Consider the following 23,169-nt stretch of genomic DNA (forward strand, 5'->3'; position numbering starts at 1 on the left):
CTGAATGCTATAAGAAAGCAGGCTGAGCAAGCCATGTGAAGCAAGCCAGGAAGCAGCTCCTCTCCATGGCCTCTGCATCAGCTCCTGCCTCCAGGTTTCTGCCAGGGTTGAGTTCCTGTCCTGACTTTCTTCAGTGATGAACAGCAATGCTGACCCTTTTCTCCCCAACTTGATTTTGGCAATGGTGTTTTGTTACAGCAATAGAAACCCTAAGACAAATTGGTACCAGTGTAGTGGGGATGGTGCTGTGACAGACCTGACCATGTCTTTGGGAGATTTTGGAAGGACTTTGGGTTAGAAAAGCCAGCGAGCATTAAGAACTCTGTGGGGTGTTCCATGGGAGCTTGGGGAATAAGAATATTGAGAACAGTGCAGAAGATGGATTCCTGGCTTGGGAAGTTTAAAAAGTCTACCAGGGCCATTTGTTATTTTGAATTAAGAGTCTGTGGTTCTGGTCAGCTGGGGCTGAAGAATCAGCTGTGAATAACAAGTATCATAACTACTAAAGCAAAAATTTGTTTTACTGGGACACTGGCTGCTGCTCAGCTGGAGCTAAGAAAATGGTGGTGATTCAGAAGAGACCGGCATCACTGAGGTGAAATCTTCTGGGAAGTGCTTCCCCAGAGCACAGAGAAGCTGTGTTCCAGAGGAGACCAAGGTTGCCCTTCGTGCTGGCAGCTGGACTTGGTAATGTGTAAGAGTCACCAAGGTTATACTGGTTGTGAAGGCATGAAGGGGTCATGGAGAGCAGCTGAAGCTTAGCACTGTGAGAGACCAGGAGAGGCTCTTGGTGAAGATGCAGCCTCAGTGGCAGTTGAAGGGCCCAGATCATAGAAGTTGAGGCTTGGCACCATGAAAAGAGCCTATGAGAGGCTATTGGTGAAAGTGCAGCCCGGTTGCAGCAGAAGAACCCAGAGTTTTGGAGATGCCAGCACCATGGGATGACCACCATGATTAGCAGCAGCGGTGGAGTGGAGCCAGCTGGAGCCCAGAAGACGAGCTGTGTGTGCCGAGGAGAGCAGAGCTGGAGAAGTGACTCAAGCCCTCTAGAGGACCCAGAAGATGGTGAGAGGATCCCAGATATTGGACGGCTGGAATTTTGTTTTGCTTTGGTTTGATCATGACTGTGCCCCAATTGTTCCCTCTTAAAGAAAGTATTTTACTGGAGCCCACAGTGGAGAGACCTGAATTTTAAAGACTTTGGATTTTTTGTTTATTTGTCTTTTTGAGACAGGGTTTGTATGTAGCTTTGGAACCTGTACTAGAACTAGCTCTTGTAGACCAGGCTGGCTTCGAACTCAGAAATTCACCTGCCTCTGCCTCCTGAGTGCTGGGATTAAAGGTGTGAGCTACCACCACCCGGCTAAGACTTTGGATTTTTAGAGATTGGCTTTTTTTTTTTTTTTAAGGAACTGGAATTTTAATGTGTTTGAATTTGTAAAGGCTGTGAGACCTTTAAAGTGATTTAAATATTGGGGATGGATAAGAATGGAACAGTCGTGGCTTAATAAAGTGATGTGTTTGTGTGTCAAGTTGACGAGGGGTCAGTTGTACTGGCTGGCTTCGTATGTCAACTTGACACAAGCTAGAATCATCAGAGAGGAAGGAGCCTCAGCTGAGAAAATGCCTCCATGCGATCCAACTGTAAGGCATTTTCTCAATTAGTGAGCACTGGGGGAGGAACCAGTCCAGGTGGGTGATGCCATCCTTGGACTGATGATTCTGGGTTCTGTAACAAAGCAGGCTGAGCAATCCATGGGAAGCAAGCCAGTAAGCAGTACCCCTACATAGCCTCTGCATCAGCTCCTGCCCTGTTTGAATTCCTGTCCTGACTTCCCTCAGTGAAAAATAGCAATGCTGGAGTGTTAAGCCAAGTTAACCCTTTCCTTTCCAACTTGCTTGTTGCTCATGGTATTTCATTGCAGCAATAGAAACTCTGAGACAGTCATTATTTAAAAGTTACTAATGAAGCTTCCAAATGGCATCATCTTCCATGGTAACATTCTTTTAAATTGAAACATGAGCCCACAATTCCCTTATGACATCACTCTTCTCTCCTCTGTTGGTGATGCTGTAGACTAGAACCACAGTCAAACTTGATACAGAACACAAGGCTAATTAATCTTTAGAAATGGGTTTGGTTTGGTTTATGAGAAACCAAGCATCCCACACTGTCAGACAGATGACTTGGTGGATGGTAAGATCCACTTGGAACTGGTCCAGGAGCTTGAGAGGCCATAATTCTGGGAAAGGTACCAAACAAAGCATTCATTTCATGATCTACACCCATCAGATAAATGTGGGGAGGGGTTCACATGCATGTTTCATAAAGCAGTGCTAGTGTTTACCTCAAAATAATTAGGGTGGGTTCCCACAGGGTTGCAAATTTTCATCCTCTTGCCCCTCCTCCCGCCACTGCCAAGAAAGCTACCAACATGCAGCAGTTCCTGCATATCGAACCTTAATTTTGTTGAAGACGAAAGACGATGTTCATGGAGCAGGGTGGGGGAGAGAGAGAGAAGAGAGATTATGATCTGAGTCAAAGAGCCCCCTCTATCGGGAAGAGCTAAGGCTTTGCTCCTGCCCTTTTGTTGTTGACAGGCTGATGTTGCTATCACAGTTCCAGACCCCAGGCTGGCCTCAGAGAAGCGGGAGTGGATTCAGTTCCTTCTGATAGAGACTTCCCTTTTTATTTTTATTTTTATTTTTTATTTCCCTTTTTATTTTTATTTTCCCCCTCCCCCCCGTCCCCTTCCCCCGCTTCCTTCCCTTTACTCTTTTCCAGGAAAGGTGTTTGCTCTGCACCTGTTCTTCAGGTTCTCTTGTCCTTTGGCTCCTTACCAGGTGGGGAAACAGTCAGGAAAATAGAAGAAAAGACGTGAGGTCAGAGGTCAAGCTCTCTGTGCCACTGTCTCCACACGGGGGCAGAGGCAGTATTCCTTACCTCCAGCTCCTGTCTAGACTCACCTGTGCTCACCACTTCCTTCCCTAACCGCCCTTTATAGGTCCTGGTTAGCCTAAGGCTGCCTGTGTGTCTAGACCTTGCCTCCAGCCCTCTCTCGATGACCAGCAATGTCTACACCTTCAAACAGTTCCTTCAATTCATTTTCCCCAGTTACTCCTTTGGAATAGCCAACTGCTAGGACATACTTGCTTAGTCGAAGGATGGAGATTCAGGCACAGACAAGTCGAGTGATGCAATCCAGAGAGAGGACAGGACCTCCCAGATGAGAAGAGCGCCCGCTAGGCAGTGCCCTCCTAGCTGCTCCCTACCCCACCCCACCACCACCCCAGCATCTCCTGCTCAGTCGTGTTGATAGAAGCGTCATGCAGCCTCCAGCTGTGTTCCTTCCGGGTTTGAACTTTAATATCGTATTGGGTGGTTATAAGACAACCCCAACACAGATGAACACTGTTTCACGGGAGACAGTGATGAAATTTCCACTGTGAGGGAATCCTGATCATGAAAACTGAGAGTGAAAGAATGATAGTGTAATACAGGGCTCAGAAAGGGGGGGGGAAGTTAGGAAGGCGATGCCAGCAGGGGCATACTGAACCTGCAGGGAATCCGAGCAGAGGGCAGATCAGTGAAGACATAGAAGCCCAGGGTGTCTACCAGGCAGAGAGAAAAAGAACCGATGGCATCAGTGAAGAGATGAGATGCCAGGCAGGAGGCTCAAGCATTGCAAACTTTGCTGAAACAGTTTCCAATATGGAAGGAAGTGGCTGTACCTCCAAGCAGGAGCCCTGCTGGGCCCCTGGCCTGTTAGACGTCTCAGATCTTAGGGACACTGTCTCTAAAACTGACCTGTGTCAGGATGCTTCTCTACAGAGGTGGAGTCTATGACCACTTTCTTTTCAAGGACTGTGCATGCATGTGTTGGCTGCACAAGACAGCTTAATCCCATACCTGACAGAATTTTCCACCACTCTTGTAATAGCACAAAAATGTACTGGTGAGAATTCTTTTTTTAATGTTTTTCTTTTAAATCAACTAGAAGTTTTTAAATACCAAACTGTTCTTTTTTCTTTATTTTTATTTTATTTTTTATTACTTTAAAAATAACACCAATCAAAATTCCCACTTCCTCCCCTCCTCCTACTTCCCTCCTGCTTCCCCCACACACCCTCCCCCCTAGCCCCTCCAGTCCTAAGAGAGGGCAAGGCACCCTGCCCTGTGGGAAGTCCAAGGCCCTCCCCACTACATCCAGTCTGAGCAAGGTATGCATCCCAATAGAATAAGATCCAAAAAGCCAGTACATGCAGTAGAGACAAATCCCAGTGCCATTGTCATTGGCCCCTCAGTCTGCGACAACCGTCAACCACATTTAGAGTGTCCAGTTTGATACCAGGCTCGTTCATTCCTAGTCCAGTTGGAGCTGGTGAGCTCCCATTAGCTCAGACACACTGTCTCAGTGAGTGGACCAATCCCTTGTGGTCCTGACTTCCTTGCTCATATTCTCCCTCCTTCTGCTCTTCAACTGGACCTTGGGAGCTCAGTTCAGTGCTCCGATGTGGGTCTCTGTCTCTATCTCCATCCGTCGCCCGATGAAGGTTCTATGGTGATATTCAGGAGAGTCATCAGTCTGATCATAAGGATGGTTGAGATGGAGGAAGGATGGATATGGGGAGCAGGGAAGGAGATATCTTAGTTGAGAGAGCCATTTTGGGGTTGGCAAGAGGCTTGGCTCTGGAGGGGTTCCCAGGAGTACAAGGGGATGTCCCCAGCTAGGACCCTGAGCAGTGGAGGAGAGGGTGCCAAACTATTTTAAGTTAGTTTAATGAAATTATTTATTGAAGGTGTCATCTGTTGAAGTGCTTGCCTATTTTACTTGATTAAAGCTTTTTCTAACAGCCCCACCGTCACCTAACCCCCAAGGCCATAACCTTGCCCTCTGCTACCTCCTCTCACCCCTGACCCTGGCAAGCAGAACTTCCTGGGGCCGTGAACTCTGTTAGTGTCAGAGGCAGCACGCATGGAAAGTATTGCTAAAAGAAGCCATTGTCAACACTCAGCATGAAGGACAGCTTGCTCTGGTACAGCCGTCTTTGAGCGGCTGAGCCTCTGTTCAATCAACAGTTATTTATTTGGCTGCGGTTAAGGGCTCAGCAAAGTCCTGTGTGACCTCTGCACACACAGCCAGGCTAGGAGTAGAAAACCTCAAGTTGTGCCCATCAGGACCTTGAACCAGCTCTCAAGGTTTGAAGTTTGACGGACGACACAGAAGAGTTAAGTCATCTGAGGACACAGAAATAAAGTCGGTAAGAACTAGTGAGAGAATAGAAAGTACCCAGCCAGAGGAGTGAAAACAAGGACAGACAGGGAGAGAAATAAAGATTTTCTCCTAAACTCAAGTGAGAAACTTCTACAACCAAAACCAAGTATCTACTCAGTTTCTGTATGTTTGTTCCATTAATCAACTTAGCAATCCAAATACATGCTCACCTGTGTAATTGCTTGGCACTTTACTGTAATCAAAGAACATGTTTGATGATGAAAATTATTTACTAGTATTTTAGTTTAGTCATAACTATATGTGTTTAGAGCGACTTGGCATTTATGTAGAGATATTTAAGACCTAAAATTAGAAATAGGAACTACTGAGTTGTTGGAACTTCTCCATTAGGAAATCGCACCGCCTTATGTAAACACAGTGTTATAACTTGCAATTTTGCAGTATGGTGTCATGCAGTCATCTCCTTTTTAATTGTCATTTCCATGATTATAACATGCTGTGATCACATTCATCCCGTTACCTTTTCTTCTTCCCTCTCCAGCTCCCCCAATTCCCCTTTCACAGCCCCAATGTCCCCTTTACTTTCAAGTCTCCCCTCCTTCCTCCACACATGAGAGAAAATGTGCCACACTTTGAGAAGGCCTTATGTGACATAACAAAATGATCTTCTGTACCATTAATTTTCTATCGATGGCATACTTTCATTCTCCTTTATGGCTAAATAAAGCTCCACTGTGTTTATATGCCACATTTTCTATATTTGCTCATTCATTGATGATGTCTAAGCTGATTTTTGTAGCATGGGTGTCGTGAACATCATTGCAATGAACATGGATATGCAGGTCTCTCTGCGGTGTGCTGACTTGGACTCTGGGTATATACCCAGGAGTGGTATAGCTGGATGATGTGATAGTTCTAATTTTGTTTTGAGGACCCTCCATGCTGACTTTCACAGTGTCTGGGTTAATTCCCATTTCTACTAGCAGGGTCCAAGTGTCCCCTTTCCTGCATTTTTGTCAGTTTTTTTGTTTTCATGAAACAGGTTGATAATTAGCGTCATTCACCTGTCGGTTTTATGAGCTGTTCAGATGTGTAGTGTTTACAAAGGCTTACCCTCGTAACTTAAGCCCCATCTCTGCTTTTCTGCTTTCCTAATCTATGAAACGAACAGGGACTAACCTGCATCTTACCTTTGCAGGGCTTCTGAAACTCAGGGTGCCCCTCCAGTACAATCTCATAATTTCATGTTTTGCTTATTCTTAACTTGATTTTTGTTTTTGTTTTTGTTTTTTTTTTTTTCATTTCACTAATGGAGTTGCTTCTTATTGAGAAGAGCTTGCTATTGTATAAGCTTTTTCTTATAAGACAGTGAGGGGGACACTTGGGATGCTTCAGGAAGTGTAGAAGGGAAACTTGGGCCTGGGTGCAGATGAGGAGACAAACTGTATTTTATGGTTTGCCGAGGCTGTGCTGAACTCTGGAATACACGATGAATTCCTAAAATTGTTTGTATGAAATCCCTCTGTTATTGAATCTTTAATAACACTTGATTCTGCTTAGTTTTGACTTTGTGGAGCTTCTCTTTTACCCGTGTGGCTGAATTTGTTGTTGGAGAAGTTTGGAATGTCTGGAGAAAAGGGACAAAGAAATGGATTTGCTGATCTTGACACAGATTTTAAAATTTTTCTCCTGAGATCAAACTTCAGACAAGAGGGTTCTTGGTGACAGAAGTCTAGAGCAGGGTTTCCCACAGTCTTGTGGGATCATCGGACCTCTTGATGACTTTCCCTTTCTGCCTAAAATGCTGTACGGCATGTGTTTATCTCTGAGTGTAAATATCCAAGAACTTGGTTTTGAAGCTGCTTTTTTGAGACCATCTGAACCCATTTAGAAAAATATCATTGTTAGGCGGGTGGTAGTGGCACACACCTTTAATCCCAGCACTGGGGAGTCAGAGGCAGGTGGATCTCTGTGAGTTCAAGGCCAGCCTGGTCTTCAGAGTGAGTTCCAGGACAGGCTCCAAAGCTTTAGGAAACCCTGCCTCAAAAAACAAACAAGCAAAAATCACTGTTACATTATATACGTACATACATTTATAAATACATCTGACTGGATATCCCTTGGTGTTGCTCATATGTGTTTAGGGCTGATCTCTTGAGATTGGCGAACCTTTCAGGGGTCTTGTCCTTGAAGACTGATTTTCTTCACAGCAGCCAGTAGTTCCTGCAGCTCTTCTGTGGAAGGAAGCTTTTGGAGAATCCCGCATTTACTCTGACATGTCAGTTGGTGCTGTCATTGTTTCGGGTCTTGCTTAGGCAACCACATTGTTGCAATTTCAACACAGCTTCCCTATCATTTATAGAAGACACAGTATCAGCCCTCTGAGTCTTAGACTCCCTCCCTCCCTCCCTCCCTACCTCCCTCTCTCCTTTCCTCCCTCCCTCCCTCCCTCCCTCCCTCCCTCCCTTCCTCCATCCCTCCCTCCCTCCTCCCTGAGTCTGTTTCCTGAGACTTAGCTGTGTCTTGTAAAATGCATCCACTGGGACTAGGCCCCACACAATCAGTTCTCCTCTGTATTTTGACCACTCATGAACCCACTCTTGAAAATGACTGAATCACCCTGGTGTAAGAGGGACTGGTGACTCAGACGGCCTACACTGTCACCGTGCTAGCCTAAGATGGTCACCCCTACAGGCAAATGTTGGAGGGAGCTATGCCTCTGTGCACGGCAGACTTTGGTCTAGAAGACAGAGCTGTTATAGCCTGGAAACATTTCCTTGTCCTGTATCCTATGATGAGCCATTGACTTCACTAGGCCTGTGGCAGAGCCTCAAGACTCTACATCCAAACAGGATGGTTTTATCTTGAATGACTGGTTCCATTTGCCACCAGATGGCACTATAGTATTACCAGGAAATGCACACACGTTAAACCGATGGCGTCATCAGCCAGAGGGAAAAACAAAGCCGCTATCTTTGGAGTGTATAGGACCACAGCTTACCCTTTGTAAACTTGATCAGAAACAGCTGAGCAGCCAGAGCATCAGCAGGAAAACAACACAGACCCCGAGAGGCCAGAGTGCCTGCTCCCATTGAGCTTTCTGCTCTAAGTTTTCAAATTGACCTGTGAATAGTGTTGTCGCATTAGCTAGAGAACAGTTAGGACATTTCTCAAGGCTCGGTGTCTGGTCTATAACTGATTCTGTACCAATGCTCTACTCATCCCATAGCTGGTAGAAAGTAACTTTGAAGTAATTTTTGAAACGTTTGTGTCTGCTGGTTTGGATTTTATTAGCTAGGCTGTGTGTGGGAAGAGTGAGCTCATTCTAAACCGTGATAGCCCTTGCTCGTGTCTCTTGGAACGGACAGGCAAAAATCAAAGGGCACGTATATCCCTGAGTTCAAATGACCTTCCTGAAAGATGAGTGTTCAACACATAGCATTTAGGTGACACTTCCTATTAGATGTGAAACTTTGATCCCAAACTCTTGGAGAACAAAAGTTGCAAATGAACCAAATTCTACCATGGGCAGTTTTATTCCCACGCTCTGAAGTTGTTCCTTGTTCCTTATTTTTTGCCTTCCCTTTAGAATGAGTTGTTGCTCATAACAATCTGTACTTTGTTAGTAATAAGAAAAGATTGGTATGAGTCTACAAACAAAACTTGTCCTTAGTTCAGAAAATTGTTCAAAACGTTCTCAGGAAATTATTCCTACCAAAAACAAAAACAAAACAAAACAAAACAAAAACCTTGCTTCTTGCTTCTTGTTTTGAAGGAAGACTTACCAGTCAATAGACAGGCAGCGTTTACCTTGGAACAACTGGAACACTTGGAGACTTGCCTGAAGGAAGCAGAAGAGAAGGCTAGCGCTCTATTGGAACAGGTAATACCTGTCACGGGGACTGGAAGATCTGCTGCTTGGGCTGCTGGACAGCAAGTTAAATGCTTTAGCCTCTGTCCTATTGCCCCAACACAAGTGCATACACACACACACACACACACACACACACACACACACACGTATATATACACATGTACACACAGACATACACACACAGACAAACACATTCATACAGACACATGTAGTCACACACACAGACACTCACACACACATACACAGACACGTACACACACATACACAGACACACACAGACATGCGCGCACACACAGACATGCGCGCACACACAGACACGCACACCCACAGACACAGACATGCCCACGTAGACACAGACACGCATGCACGCACACACACGCGTACATATACACATGTACATACAGACATACACACAAACACATACATACAGACACATGTAGTCACACAGACAGACATGCACACATGCACACACAGACACACACACAGACACCCACACCCACAGACACAGAATGCACACACAGACACAGACATGCACGCACACACAGACACACAGACACCATACACACACACACACACACACACACACATCTCCTTTGTTTTAATCTAACAACACTTCCTTTAATCCGTAGAGAGCTTTTTCAGCCTCTAAAGCCTTTTCATTTTCTGCAGTTTTGTGCTCTATTTGGATTTTCATTCACTGCAAGCCCCTCTGGGAGTTGGGTGGGTCTTTCTTAAATAAGTGGTTTTCCTGAACAAGTAATGGATATTCACATTATAAATAGATAAACTCAGAGGTAAGTGAAAATCTAGCAGAACCACATATTTTTCTTGAATTGTTCTAGGAAAGTTTGCTCTGGAAAGAGGTCTTCAGTTAATGGCTTCCCTCTTGGGTTTTGTAGAATTAAGCAAAGCAGGTTATATGTGGTGTTTAGCTTATGTTGACTGGACATTGTAGAGCAGGTGTTCCCTGTATATGGCCAGGCCTTGATTTTAGGCACAGTGGATGTGGCTATCATAAATTCTCAGTCCATGGCTGGTACCATTTCCTAATGTATCACATTTTGAAAACAAACAAACAAACAAACAAACAATGTAATGTTTGTTGTCGTGATCTTCGAGTGCAAATCTTCCCAGAGCTGGGGCTCCCCACTTGGCACAAGTGACTGGAGAGAAAAGGACAAGGGACCCTGGAGGTTGGAAATCTGTATTAATTTTCATGGGTTGACGGACTTGGATAGACTTGGGGAGACATTATTTCATGAGGCTTCTAGGTTAACACAGGTACTCACACATCTGAGTCTTACTGGTATGTTTCCAGGGGCTTGTAGGAAGGGAGTGTGTGTGTCATTTCTTCTCAACCTACAAAGCAAACGTAGTGTCTGGGGGCTGCTCATGGAGCAGTGACTCAATGTGGTCGAGGCTATGGTTCTTACAGGACTTTGGTCAATCAGTGGGGAAACTGTGGTGCTCTTTAGGGAAAGTGTTCATCACAGATCCACGCCTTGTCAACTGCTGTTTCCCTAAAACAAACCTCAAACAACAGCAAAGTTATGAATTATATACATAGTAATGACGAGCATGAAAGACTATTTCTAGCTCCTCCCCAAGGAAGACCAGAATTCCAGAGAAGTTTTGAATGAGTAACTAATGAAGAATTCCCTGCACTAAGATGTATGTGTATTTTACAATCAATTGCTTTCTATGACCAGCTCCCTGTACTCTCCGAGACAAGTTGCTGCCATATAGTCCAAGTGGCCTCAAACTCAAAATTTATCCAAGGCTGACCTCAAGTTCGTGGTAATCCTCCTGTCTCAGTCTCCTGAATCCTGGGATTAAAAGTGTGTCTCAACACACTTATCTCTGCTTTTTATTATTAAAATAAGTGAGATTCAATTTATTCATAAAATGTTTGTTTTATAAGATTTTTATTTGACACAAATGACTCCTAATACTTGAATTGGTAACTGGAACATTCCCTTGACATAACACAAAATAATTAGCTGTAGTTTTCCAGCATTTAGAAAATTAAATGGAAGCTAAAATGGACATGATTTCATCTAAATTCTTTTTTTCCTACTCAGTAAGAGGTAGTGAGGTGCTTGGAGAGGAAATGTGTACAAGCCCGGTTCTAAAGTAGCTCACAGAAAATAGAATCAGTGGACAGGTAGCGAGGGGAAATGGGTCCTCTTAGGACTCTGGGTGAGATGCAGGGCAGCATTAACTGTTGCTGTCCTAACACAGCTCTTGACATTTTAGACTTGTATGACAAAGTAGACTTAGCTAGAGTCTGGCAACACTGTGAGGAAAGGAAAGAATGATGTGTAAAACACATTACAGGGATTTGCAATATTACGTTTTTAATTAAGTTGAACATTTTATTGCATTTGGCTGCCTCTACCACTGCTGTTGAAACAGATCAATCAAATATAAACACGGCTCTCTGTGGGTTTAATCTGAGATTTTTGGCTTTCTGCTCTAACTTTATCTTTGAAAAGAGAGAGAGCTATAGTTAGCTGAATCTAGTAATATCCTAGTTGAAGTTGGAATTAGTTTTGGGTGGCTTTTAGGTACTGTAACATGAAAAATGGGGGTTATGGTAATTAAGCGTGCCATACACACTGGCTGTGGAAGAATAGTCACGATCCCACGCAACAGTTAGCTCAGAGGAAGGCAAGCTGATAGCTCAACTTTTCCCAGTTATTGCTTCTGTCCAGTAGAGAGAGGCGTAGACAAGACACAGCCAGGGGCCTACAATGGCTTCCATAAAGCAAGGCTCTTGGTAGAAGAAATGGAGAGTTGACAGAAACTGGAAGGAAAGAACACAAATGATGTTTTCGCTTTTTCCTTCCTTCCTTCCTTCCTTCCTTCCTTCCTTCCTTCCTTCCTTCCTCCCTCCCTCCCTCCCTCCCTCCCTCCCTTCCTTCCTTCCTTATCCAGTTCCCCGTCCCTCTGCTCCTTCCTCTCCCCCCTCCCCCACCTCACCTTTCATTCACTCCTCAGAGAGGTTAAGGCCTCCCCTTGGCAGAAAGCAGTGTGAGCTTTCAGACTTCCTGTTCCAGGTAGGCATCATTCCTTTAGCTGACGACATGGATGTCTCATAAGGCCCCGGATGACATTCCTAACCACCACCCTGTAGCTTGTCGGACAGTTATGTTACACCCAGAGAAGTATTTTCCTGTAGTTTGTGGGACAGTTATGTTACACCCAGAGAAGTATTTTCCTGTAGTTTGTGGGACAGTTATGCTACACACAAAGAGAAGTATTCTCCTTTTTCTCCTGGAGTCTCCCTGCATGAAGATCTCTCCTCGCAGAGAACAAAAGAGGCGATAATGAGAATGAAGGAGAAAGTGAATGGGAAGAGACCTAAGCCTGTGTGTACATCCAAGAGTGTGACAAGCCCTCTGCATCACACTGTAAATGCCAGTCAGTGAGTGAACACAGCATCTTCTGTTTCTTTTTTATAATTATACTTATTTTTTTTTTGTTTTTTGTTTTTTGTTTTTTGTTTTTCGAGACAGGGTTTCTCTGCAGCTTTTTTAGAGCCTGTCCTGGAACTAGTTCTTGTAGACCAGGCTGGTCTCGAACTCACAGAGATCCGCCTGCCTCTGCCTCCCGAGTGCTGGGATTAAAGGCGTGCGCCACCACCGTATTATACTTATTTTTATTCATTTGTTTTTCCTTTATTGTGTGTATATGTGTGTATGTGCCTGTGTGTATATGTGTGTATATGTATATGTGTATGTATGTGTGTGCACATACATGTGTGTATACATGCATGTGTGCATGTGTTTATACATGTATGTGTGTGTATGATCTGTGTGTTGGTCAGAGGGCAGCTTGCAGATGTTGTTTCTGTTTCTACCACGTGGGTCTCAAGATAGAACTCGTGCGATCAGCTTGGCTGTTAAGCACCCTCACTCCTGAGCCATCTTCCTGGGTGGGAGTTAACTTCTTTCTTAATGTCCTTCCAGTCTCTCAAGGGCAGAGGTTAGATTTGTAGCTATTTTCCTTGACGGACACAGTAGTCCTGTAAGGGACACCGTTATTATAACCCCACTTATTAATGAGGGCAATGAAACTCACAAATATTGTTTCCTCATTGTCATGCAGTCAGAAAATGGCGAATCTGGTGTTGGAACTCAAATATGTTTAACTGACCCTCAGTTCTTTTTTTTTTTTAATTGTTTTAAAGTTTTTTTTTTTTTCATACAATGTATTTGATCTTGTCCACTCTCCCTCAACAACTCCTCCCAGGTCCTTGTCACCTTCCTGCCTACACTACTTTATGCTCTTTCTTTCTAGCTCTTTCTCAAAAAGAAAACAAAAATGAAAAACTGAAATCAAGACAAATAAAAGTCAATAAGACAAAAAGTATCAAACCAAAACAGCCTCTACCCCCCACCCCCAAACACCACAGAGTTAGTGTTCTGTTGGGCGTGGGGTCTGCCCTGGAGTGTGGTTGATATACCCAGTGATGCTCCATTAAAGGAAACTCATTTCCCCATGGGAGAAAACTCTTTTCTCTTTTCCAGATGGTATTGATTGCAAGTAGTTTCTTTGTTGTTGGTGGGATCCTGTATCCATCTCCCGTTTTGTGATGAGCCCCATCTGACTTGAACCTGTGCAGGTCTTGTGTGTGCTGCTGCAGTCTCTGATAGTTCATGGGCACATCAGTTCTCTTGAATTGTTGGCCAACGGGGTATCATAAGCCCACCCCACCAAAAAAGAAAACAAAAGAAAAGAAACAAGAAAAACCCCAAAACGCCATTACGAGCTATTGCCAAGGCTGCTGGTTGCCCTCCAGAGCTTGATGCTAAGGTCCTTTTGCCAAAAATAACACTCCCAGTTCTTGAGTATGGAGGCACGGGCCAGTGACACTAAGAAGATGATTCTCTACCCTGCAGCACTGAATAAGAAGAATTTCTCTTTATTTCTTAGTTGGGGTTTCTAATTGGAGGCCAGATTGGCTGGTCCTTCCTCCAGGGTTTCTGATTTACTAGATATGGTGCAGGCCTTAATCATTTACATTTCTATCAAGACCCCATCTAGTTTCAAGGCAGTGGCTAACCCAGAACTCAAAAGGATTGTCTTCAGTGTTGTCTTACGCTCTGCAGCTGTGTGAATTGACGCTGTTGCTTTGGATTCAGTTTGAACGCACTAAAGAGACAACCCGGATAAGGTGGACGTTGCCTTTTCCTCACGTAAAATAAGCATGGCGGTAGGCGCCAGGACGCCTGAGCTCTTCTCTTTGAATTCGCAAATGTGGTGTCAGGTCCTCCAGGACCAAGAGGCCCTGCAACTGTGCTGTCTGTCCACATATCAGGCAGCACTGGGAGAAGAGACAACTGCAAGGCAGGGATGGTTGTTCTTGAGACGTCCCGCATCCTTCATGCTTGTATTTGCATTAGAGATGAGAAACACAAGAGATTAGCTGGATACATTGTCTCCACCACAATCGCTGGGACCCTTTCATTAAGAAAGGGAAAATGAATATCAACAGTTTCTGTCTCCATATCTGACCCATCGACCGCACTGGATAATGCAGTGTTTTGTCCTGGTGGACTCTGTGCTTTTCTGGATAGAGACGCGGCGTTCCCAGCACCTCTTGTTGATGAGTGGACTCTTATCACTCGCTCATCTTGACGCCACTGATAGAATCACTAGTTGTCCTAGATGTATTGATTAATTCCTGAACTAGAGTTCCCTTGGGCTCTACCTGTGTGACATGAAGCAGGTGCTGCTCCCTAGAAGTCTTAGTCATCAAATTGTTCTGGGAAGATATTTATGCTCTTGGGGGCGTATTTGGGATATGCTACAGTAGCTCACAGAAGAGTCATGTTTAGGATATACTACAATAGCTCACAGTGGAGACTCTTTGGGACACGCTGTGATAGCTACAGAGCCACATTTGGGATATGATAGCTCACAGCATAGACACATTTGGAACATAGTTCACAGAATAGGCACATTTGGGATATGCTACGGCAGCTCAGACTAAGACAAGTGAAGCTTTCTGTTTGCTGTTGGGCGCACATACCTGCTATAATAACTGCACTGTGAAGACACACTAGCCACTGGATGTCTCTTGAGCATAGAAAAGACTAGGGAATATAACCAGAAAGCATATTGTCTTGAGAACTCTGTATGCCAGTGTTCAAAGGAAATGTCAGCAAAACAGCGCTGTGTCTCCAGCCAGCAGAGAGAGAGAGAGAGACGAACTGAACTCTAGAATACCCAACTTGTTGGCATTGTGTGACAGCGAAGAGGAAGGCACAGATTCTCTGCAATCTTAGTATAGTGTTTTCTTAGACCAAATAAGAAAGTTGAAAGTAACCTAAGAGGAGGCAAAATGGTAAAGCCAAAACAGTCCAGTGTCTCCCCTGCTGCCTCTATATTCCTTCTTCCCGTGAACTTACCCTGATTTTATTTTATTTATTTATTTTTTTGCAAGATCCTAATGTAGGCTCTAATGGCTTTGGAAGATGCTAAAGTTAAATCAGACAAATTTAGTTAGCTAGTGTGCACGTTTACTCGCTTTGGGTTTCCTGTTTGCTGCTATTCTGCATAGCACTCGACTTCACAGATGTTTACTGAACACTTTGCTGAAAAGTGGAAACACCGCTTTGAGCAGACTGGCAAATTCTCTCACTCAAAGAAGACAGGCAGGGAGGACACAGGCACTGAAGCACAGAGCTTCCCCTGCTCTTGGGAATTTCCCGGGCCACACTAAAGAAACCTGAGGGGGTGGTGCTGGGTCTTAATTCTGCCTGGGAAGCCTACATGCTGAGATTAACCAGGAGTCTCTTGCCCTTAAGAAAATGGAGAGTGCAGTCCTTTCTCACTCTGTGTGTGTTTCTGCTGTCTCTGTGTCTGTCTGTCTGTCTGTCTCTCTCTCTCTGTGTGTATCTGTTTCTCTCTGTGTGTTTATGTCCGCCTGCCTGCCTCTCTCTCTCTCTCTCTCTCTCTCTCTCTCTCTCTCTCTCTCTCTCTCTCTCTCTCTGTGTGTGTGTGTGTGTGTGTGTGTGTGTGTGTGTGTTATTCTTATGGTAGAACGTGAACAATGCGAGCTACAGCCAAGTTAATGTCTTAGGCCATTGTTGGGGGCCTCAGGTTTTGTCTTCAATGTGAGGCTTCCGAAGCAAAGCAGATGGGACATTTCTTTCAGGACGCCTTTGACAGGAGTGTGCAATAAACAGTGGAAAGGAGCTCAAGTGTAGGCTGTGAGTGGAAGGAAATAGATTGCAGGAGAAGAATAGGGAGGATCTTGCAGTTTACTCTCTCTGGGGAGTTTCATCAACTTGACTAATTATTATTCTTGGTTCTCCAGGCATTTGTATGTGTGTTGTTATTTAGCTTGGACAAGAAAGAAACAGAAACCCAAAGGATTAGGCATGTCATGTTTGACTAACACCCAAGAAGTACTTAAGCATTTCATATCAAAGCCTCTTTTTTTTTTTTTTTTTTTTTTTTTTTTTGGTTTTTCGAGACAGGGTTTCTCTGTAGCTTTGGAGCCTGTCCTGGAACTAGCTCTTGTAGACCAGGCTGGTCTCGAACTCACAGAGATCTGCCTGCCTCCCGAGTGCTGGGATTAAAGGCGTGCACCACCGCTGCCCAGCACATCAAAGCCTCTTAATATCGTCCCATTATTTTTCCTCATCTTATAGCTCAGTGTTGAATTTATATTTTCTTTCAGGGATAGAAGGAAGGTTGATCTCTAGCAAAGTTTTAGACAGTGAGATGTGTATTGGATGGCTAAAAATATCTTGATGTATGCTGGATTACTCCCAAATAAAATAGTCCAAGTTCATCTTTACTGTTCAGATACAACAGCAGATCCCCTGATGCAAGCTTATTTGAAATAAGCCATGCCAACATGGTGGGAGTATTCATTCTGGAAATGCTCAGAAGTCATGCTCCCTGTGCCAGTAGAAAGGCAGGAGGTTCTATGAATGAGTTTCTGTTTTCTGATCTAGTTTGAAGTCTACTTTAATGTCACAAAAGCACACGCAGCCAGTTTGGTTTGGAATGGGTTCCTTTGCCACTAGGAAGTCTCGGTATATGGAGCCTCATTGGGTCAGTGTGGGCTAATCAAAGTCCTGATTGATTTTAGAACCAGAATTTCCTCTTTAATTATAGAACCCAGACCCCTCCTTTCTAGGTGGATATTAATCTTCACTCTGTGACTGGGTTGTTGGGTATGAATTGGACAATGTCCGGGCAAAAATTCAAGTCCCTGAAGAGATTGTTTTTTTGTTTTGTTTTGAATGGAATCAGGCACAAGGACAGACTGGCTTCTGTTATTGTTGCAGGCTGGCTGAGTGGACTGCTAGCCTGTTACATAACTGAAGACTTCCTTTTGCTTGTAAATGTCAAGATCAAACTGAGGTCAGTTTTAAATAGCTGACTGGGTGCTAATTAATGCGATTTTCCTATACAAGGGAAAGCAAAAGGCCTTGTGCCCATAAGAGACATGGCTTTGTCGATTGTAAACGGAGCCTGTGCTCGTGTTTCCTGGCCGCCTAGACCCAAGTAATCACAGAAAAACTATATTAATTATAACACTGTTGGGCCTATTAGCTCAGGCGTCTTATTAATTAACTCTTACATCTTAAATTAACCCATTTCTGTTATTTTATATTTTTACCACAAGGCTCCTGGTTTGTTACCAATTGCTTCTTGGGCAGTTACATGGTGTCTGCCTGACTCTGCCTTCTTTCTCATTGCATTCAGTTTAGTTTTTCCACCTACCTATATTCTGCCCTGCCATAGACCAAAGCAACTTCTTTATTAACCAATGATAATAAAACATATCCATAGCATACAGACGGGAATCCCATATCAGTTGATAAGATGGGGTGTCATTGGTACGGGCTTCATCTGCATTTTCTTTATACTGTTTCCTCTTTTCTTAGTGTTTTCAAGTAAAATAGGAAGTGAATATCTTATTCTGCTATAATAAAATACTGGGGGGGGGGAGGTGCTTTGCATACAGAAAGGATTATTTGGTTCCTAGTTTCAGGTGATCAGAAGCTTGGTATCAACATCTTTTAGCTCTGGTGAGACTCATGGTGGATGCTATCACAACAGCAAGAACTCATGGGAGAGCACTGAGTGACGTATACACGAGAGCAAATGCTTTGGTTGCTTATCACAACATTCTGGCAGGAATTCTCCACTTCTGCAGGACCCAAGCGCTTGTGTGAGGCAGGGTTAATGCTATCCCATCAGGAGATGTGGCTTCCAGACCCCAACTTTATACTACCAGACCCCACCCCTGAACAGTCTCATTTTTCAGCACCCACTTTGGGGTCTGAGCTCCCAGCACACGGCTCTGTCAGGGACAAATCATACCTAAGCCTTGACATTTAGGTCCATGAATTTATTTACTTATTTATTCTTTCAGGGAATATTTATTGAACCTGTGAGCTAGCATTCTTCTAAGCATGTCCGTGAATAGCTCATGCACTTGTTTAAACAGTCCTACACAGCTATATGCCATTTTGCTAATGCAAGAGCCTCAATGGACTTGCAGGCCTTTTGTCTGCTTGTCTCCTCTTTGCTTGGTGACCTGGCTTCAGGATACACGCGGCTGAGACTTCAAGTCTTCATTGTCCCAGATCTTCTTCCTGTCCCTAAACATGACACCTGCTAAACAGCTTCACCAAGGCTACCAGAGTCAACTCAAGAGCCACCTCTCTAGTACAGCAGCTTCCCACCACAGACCTGTCCTTGTTCCACATCCCCTAGTCGTAAGTGCTACTAGATACCCCATGACTGAAATGAGAAGTCCTCTCTACGTTCTGCTTCCTCACCCTACACGTCCAGTCAAATGCTCTGAATGACCTTTTTTCCTCAGGAGACACGAGCCAACCCTTCCTCATCTCAAACAGGGCACCAACAAAGGACTCAAAGAAACAATTCCATCCAGTGTACCTTGGTGAACCAATGAGTGAGGGGTTCCTTACACAGGCAACTTGGAGGTGATTGTGAACCGAAGAACAAGAAATCCCACCTCTTCAGGGACTTGAATTTTTGCCCTTACATCTTCCAATTTCTACCTAACAAGCCAGCACCAGAATGAAGATTAATAGCCGGGTGAAGGACGGTTGTCAGGTTTTATAAATAAAGGAGTCCTGGTAAGACCCTCCTCCAGGAAAAGACTGTTAACTGTACATCAGTCTTTTAGAAGGAATGGAGCCCTCCCCTCCTCCAGCGTGAAAGACAGTGAAGGGTCTCAGCCTTGTTTAGGTCACCCGTGGGTAATCCTCGCCACCGACGGCTGATGGGAGCAGGTGGCCATGTCAAGCCTGGAAGATCGCTGGTCCACATTACTTTACATCGTGCCTCCCAAATGGTTTTTGGATCCATCCTCCTCTGTTTTCACTATCATTACCCTTTTCAGGCCGCCTTGTGTTGCAGGAACTCCTGACTTACCCATTACGGTCCTTGCTTAGCGGCTTCACCAATGCCTCCGCTGGAATAGAACCTTCCACCACTTACCCCGCGTTTCTCTTCAGGTTAAAACCCCCAATTTAGCACCTTCTGCTGTCAGAGTCAACTCTACTCAACACACCTCACTTCTGTTTCTCCACCATCCCCTGCAAACTGTTCTTTGCACTTTCTTTTCTTTTCCTATGGTCTTAGTTTTCCACATGTATAAGTGTTTTGCCTGCATGTGTGTAAGTGGAACCTATGTGCCTGGTGCCCAGGAACCTCAGAAGAGGACATCAGATCTCCTAGAACTGGAGCTACAGATGTTTCTCAACCACCGTGTGGCTGTTCTCAACCAAACCCGAGTCCTCTTCCTGAGCAACAACTTTGCTGAGCTGAGAAATTACACCATTTACACTTTCTTAAATAAAGAGAATAAACTGTTCTTTTCGTTTAAGAGAAAAATCAAATGTTATTATACTCCTTCCCTTTGGCCCTGTTTAGAAGTTCTCTGCTCTGCTCCTATGTTTTTTTTTTTTTCTCACCCTTACTCCTGATCCAAAAAGCCTCAAGAAAGCCCTCATTTCCAGATCTTTCAGTTACCATTTCCTCCAAAATAAGAACATGGGCGTTGGTATCAGGCAACCCTGACTGTTTCTTTGAGTCACAACAGTTGGTGGGGACATACAGGACTGGGGATGGATGGAGAGGTGCAGGAGAAGAGCGGTTGCACAAATCCAGATCTGTATCCAAGAGACAAGAGTGCGGCTCCTGAGAGGACCAGTCAGTATAGGGATACTTTTAAAACTCTAGTTTTAAAATGGTTAAGGATCTAAGAAGAAAGTGGGGACAGGAAATACTAACCAGTTGTGATTAAAGACTGATAAAGTAGAAGCGTGTTTCCAGACTATAGATGGCTGTATCTGAAGTTATCTATCGTATACGTGAATTTTTACATGATTGCGATTAGGGTTGATTGTTACATCATTGCGATTAGGGATTGATGAAGCGGAAGTGATGGTTCCAGACTGGTCTCCTGGTTGCAAATGGCTGCATCTGAAGTCAACTATCGTATATGTGAATTTTTACATGCTGAAGATTTTGTGCTTCCCAAGGAAGGCCCCCATGGAGGCTTATTACCACTCATGCTAAGAGCTTTCTGTCCAACAGTGCTTGTAAGAAGTTGGCTTACTTAGATCTTAGGAATTTCAGCCTTTGAAGTTACATGGTAGCCATAACCCATTTTTAGAAATTGTTCTTCTTATACTCATGTTCAGCCCCCAGAGTTCCCGGGCAAACATTTTGGATGACTTTGTGTTTTCTGTGTAAAGATCCCATTTCCTAGCCATGGAATCGTTCAGTGTTTACGTCTGGAATTACAGAAATGTCCATCATTTGAGGTTATTTAAGTGGATGCACAGTGATGGACAGTAGCCTGGAGTAGGCTTTTCAGAATGAGCTACCAAGGACCCGAAATACAGCTATCTTCAAATGGAGAGCTATTGGCCTAGCATCACCAATAAGTTATCAACTTTTTAATACCGCCATCTTCTTAGGAGCACATGAGCGTCCTGTGTCTATACAACATTTGAATATAGAAGGGCATCTGAAAATCTGTCTTCTACAAAGAAAGATAATATGATTTGGAAAAATAGAAAACGAAACCAGTCATTTAACATTGCTTTTTGTTGGTGGTGATGCCGAGTTTTGTTTTGTTTCGTTGTCTTGTTTGTTTTTGAGTGAGAACCTCACCACTTAGTCCTGGCTGGCAGGAAACTCTACTAGGTAGATCAGATTGCCATTGAACTGGCAATGAGCCTCCTGCCTCTGAGAAATGAGATTAGAGGTACGAGCCACCATGCCCAGCTGTAAAAGCCTTTTTAAATTAAGGTATAAGAGGCCACGCCCAAGTAGGTGGGTAACTTAAAGGTTACTGGCTATAGGAATTCCTACAGCACCCCCTTACAGGTTGAGTACCTATTGGTGGTGCCATTGTTGAGGTCTTGTTTAGGCTGCCCTATCATTTAGGTATTATAGGTGCGGCTTCTCTGTCACTTTTAGGAGGACCAATCTCAGGGCAGCAGACTTCCTTGTCCTTCGGCTGTTACAGTCTTTCTCGAGGTCTTCTGTGGTGTTCTCTGAACCTTAAGCGCAGAAGTTTGTGTTGAAGATGTAGCCAGTGGGACGGAGCCACTTCTGATCACCTGCCTCTGCATTCTGACCAGTTGTGGCTTTCTGTCATGGTTTGTCTGTGGCAAAGAGAGGTGTCTTTGATGGTGGGTGAGAACTACAGTTGGCTGTATAACGATAAGTTTTAGAATGTGGTTAGGAAATACGCTGGTCTAGTAAAGGGACAGGAATAGGTTCTTTTCCTGGGACCTTACTGGCCCCAGGAAGTTGTCTTGATTTGCAAAACAAAACAAAAAAAAAGATCTTCAGGTTAAAACATTTAAAAGCTGCTAGTTTTGTGACTCTGTAGTATAAAATTTAAGAACATGTCTTGTTTGAGAACAAGACCTGTGATTGAAATCACTTTATGTAAAATGAAAAGTAAATTCAAGTAGGTTTTATTGATTTACCAAATAATGCTAATCAGGATCCTTAAGGGATTAAATCCCCTCCATTTCTAATAAACATGGGTTCTTGATTACCATATCACAGGACAAGAAACATCCCTTCAATTAGGAGGAGAATAAGAGATGAAAAGGTTCCTATTCATTGTGCATGGACCACACATCTTAAAAGAACTGCCCACATTGGGAGACTGTGCTCTCCCAAGCTGCTCTCCTTCCCATGAGTGTTTGTGCATCTGAGTTTTCCCAGAGGTGGTTTTGTCCTCCCGCTTCAGAGAATTCTCCTCTCCCACTGCCTGTCTTCAGCTTCTTAAGCACAGTTTCACAACCCTGGCCCACTCAGATCTTCCCATTAGTTGATACTGCACTGTTGAAACCGATAGAAGCATTTTCAGTTCAGAGATGACCTGTACCCCTTTCAGAATTGTGGGAGGTAAGACTAGGTCAGGGCCGTTCTGATTTAGCTGAAGATAACTGCGAGAGTCTTGGTTTCAATGGTGGTGGGTGAAGCTGTTCAAGGATAACCATCTCCATGAGATGTTCCTTAATTTGGTGCCTCCCTGAAGAGACGGGGCGCTTGGTGAGAATAACTGACCACAGACTGTTGTGCACAGGAGCCAAGGGTGAGAACTCCCGAGAGTACACACAGAGTATGAGATGAGGAAACAACAGAAAACCTTTGCCTGGTCATGCGAAGGCAGAAATGTGGGTCAGGTCTGCACTTTTATTTCATGTCCTGGAACTTCTGTCTGCTCCCTATTGTCCGTGTCCTCTGTCCTCCAGGTTGGGATGTCTTCCCATCGCTTCTGTGCCTTTGCTATTTGTGTCTGTGTTTGTGTCTGGTATCTAAGAACAAAGGAACAAGCCTCCACAGACTGTCCTATCCCGACTTTGTCTCCTCTTAAGCCTGTACCACCCCTGGTAACAAAAAGGCTGCATCATCCTAAGACTATACAGATGCTTCCCTACCTCATTCTCTGCCTTTTATTTGTCAATCCGGGTTGTTCTCTTTTCTTAGATTCTCACAGACTCTGAGGAAGCAATGAGTTGAACT

General features: G+C 44.1%; 1 protein-coding gene across 1 annotated transcript in view; it reads left to right on the forward strand.

Moving 5' to 3' along the window:
* Ccdc192 (coiled-coil domain containing 192) overlaps nt 1-23,169 on the forward strand; it is a 196,256-nt gene that overhangs the window by 21,225 nt on the left and 151,862 nt on the right. Inside the window, 1 exon segment of the mRNA XM_038331481.1 lies at nt 9,013-9,120. Coding sequence (XP_038187409.1) covers nt 9,013-9,120 — 108 coding nt within the window.

The sequence above is a fragment of the Arvicola amphibius genome, chromosome 5 (assembly GCF_903992535.2).
Source record: "Arvicola amphibius chromosome 5, mArvAmp1.2, whole genome shotgun sequence".
In the NCBI taxonomy this organism is placed as follows: domain Eukaryota; kingdom Metazoa; phylum Chordata; class Mammalia; order Rodentia; family Cricetidae; genus Arvicola; species Arvicola amphibius.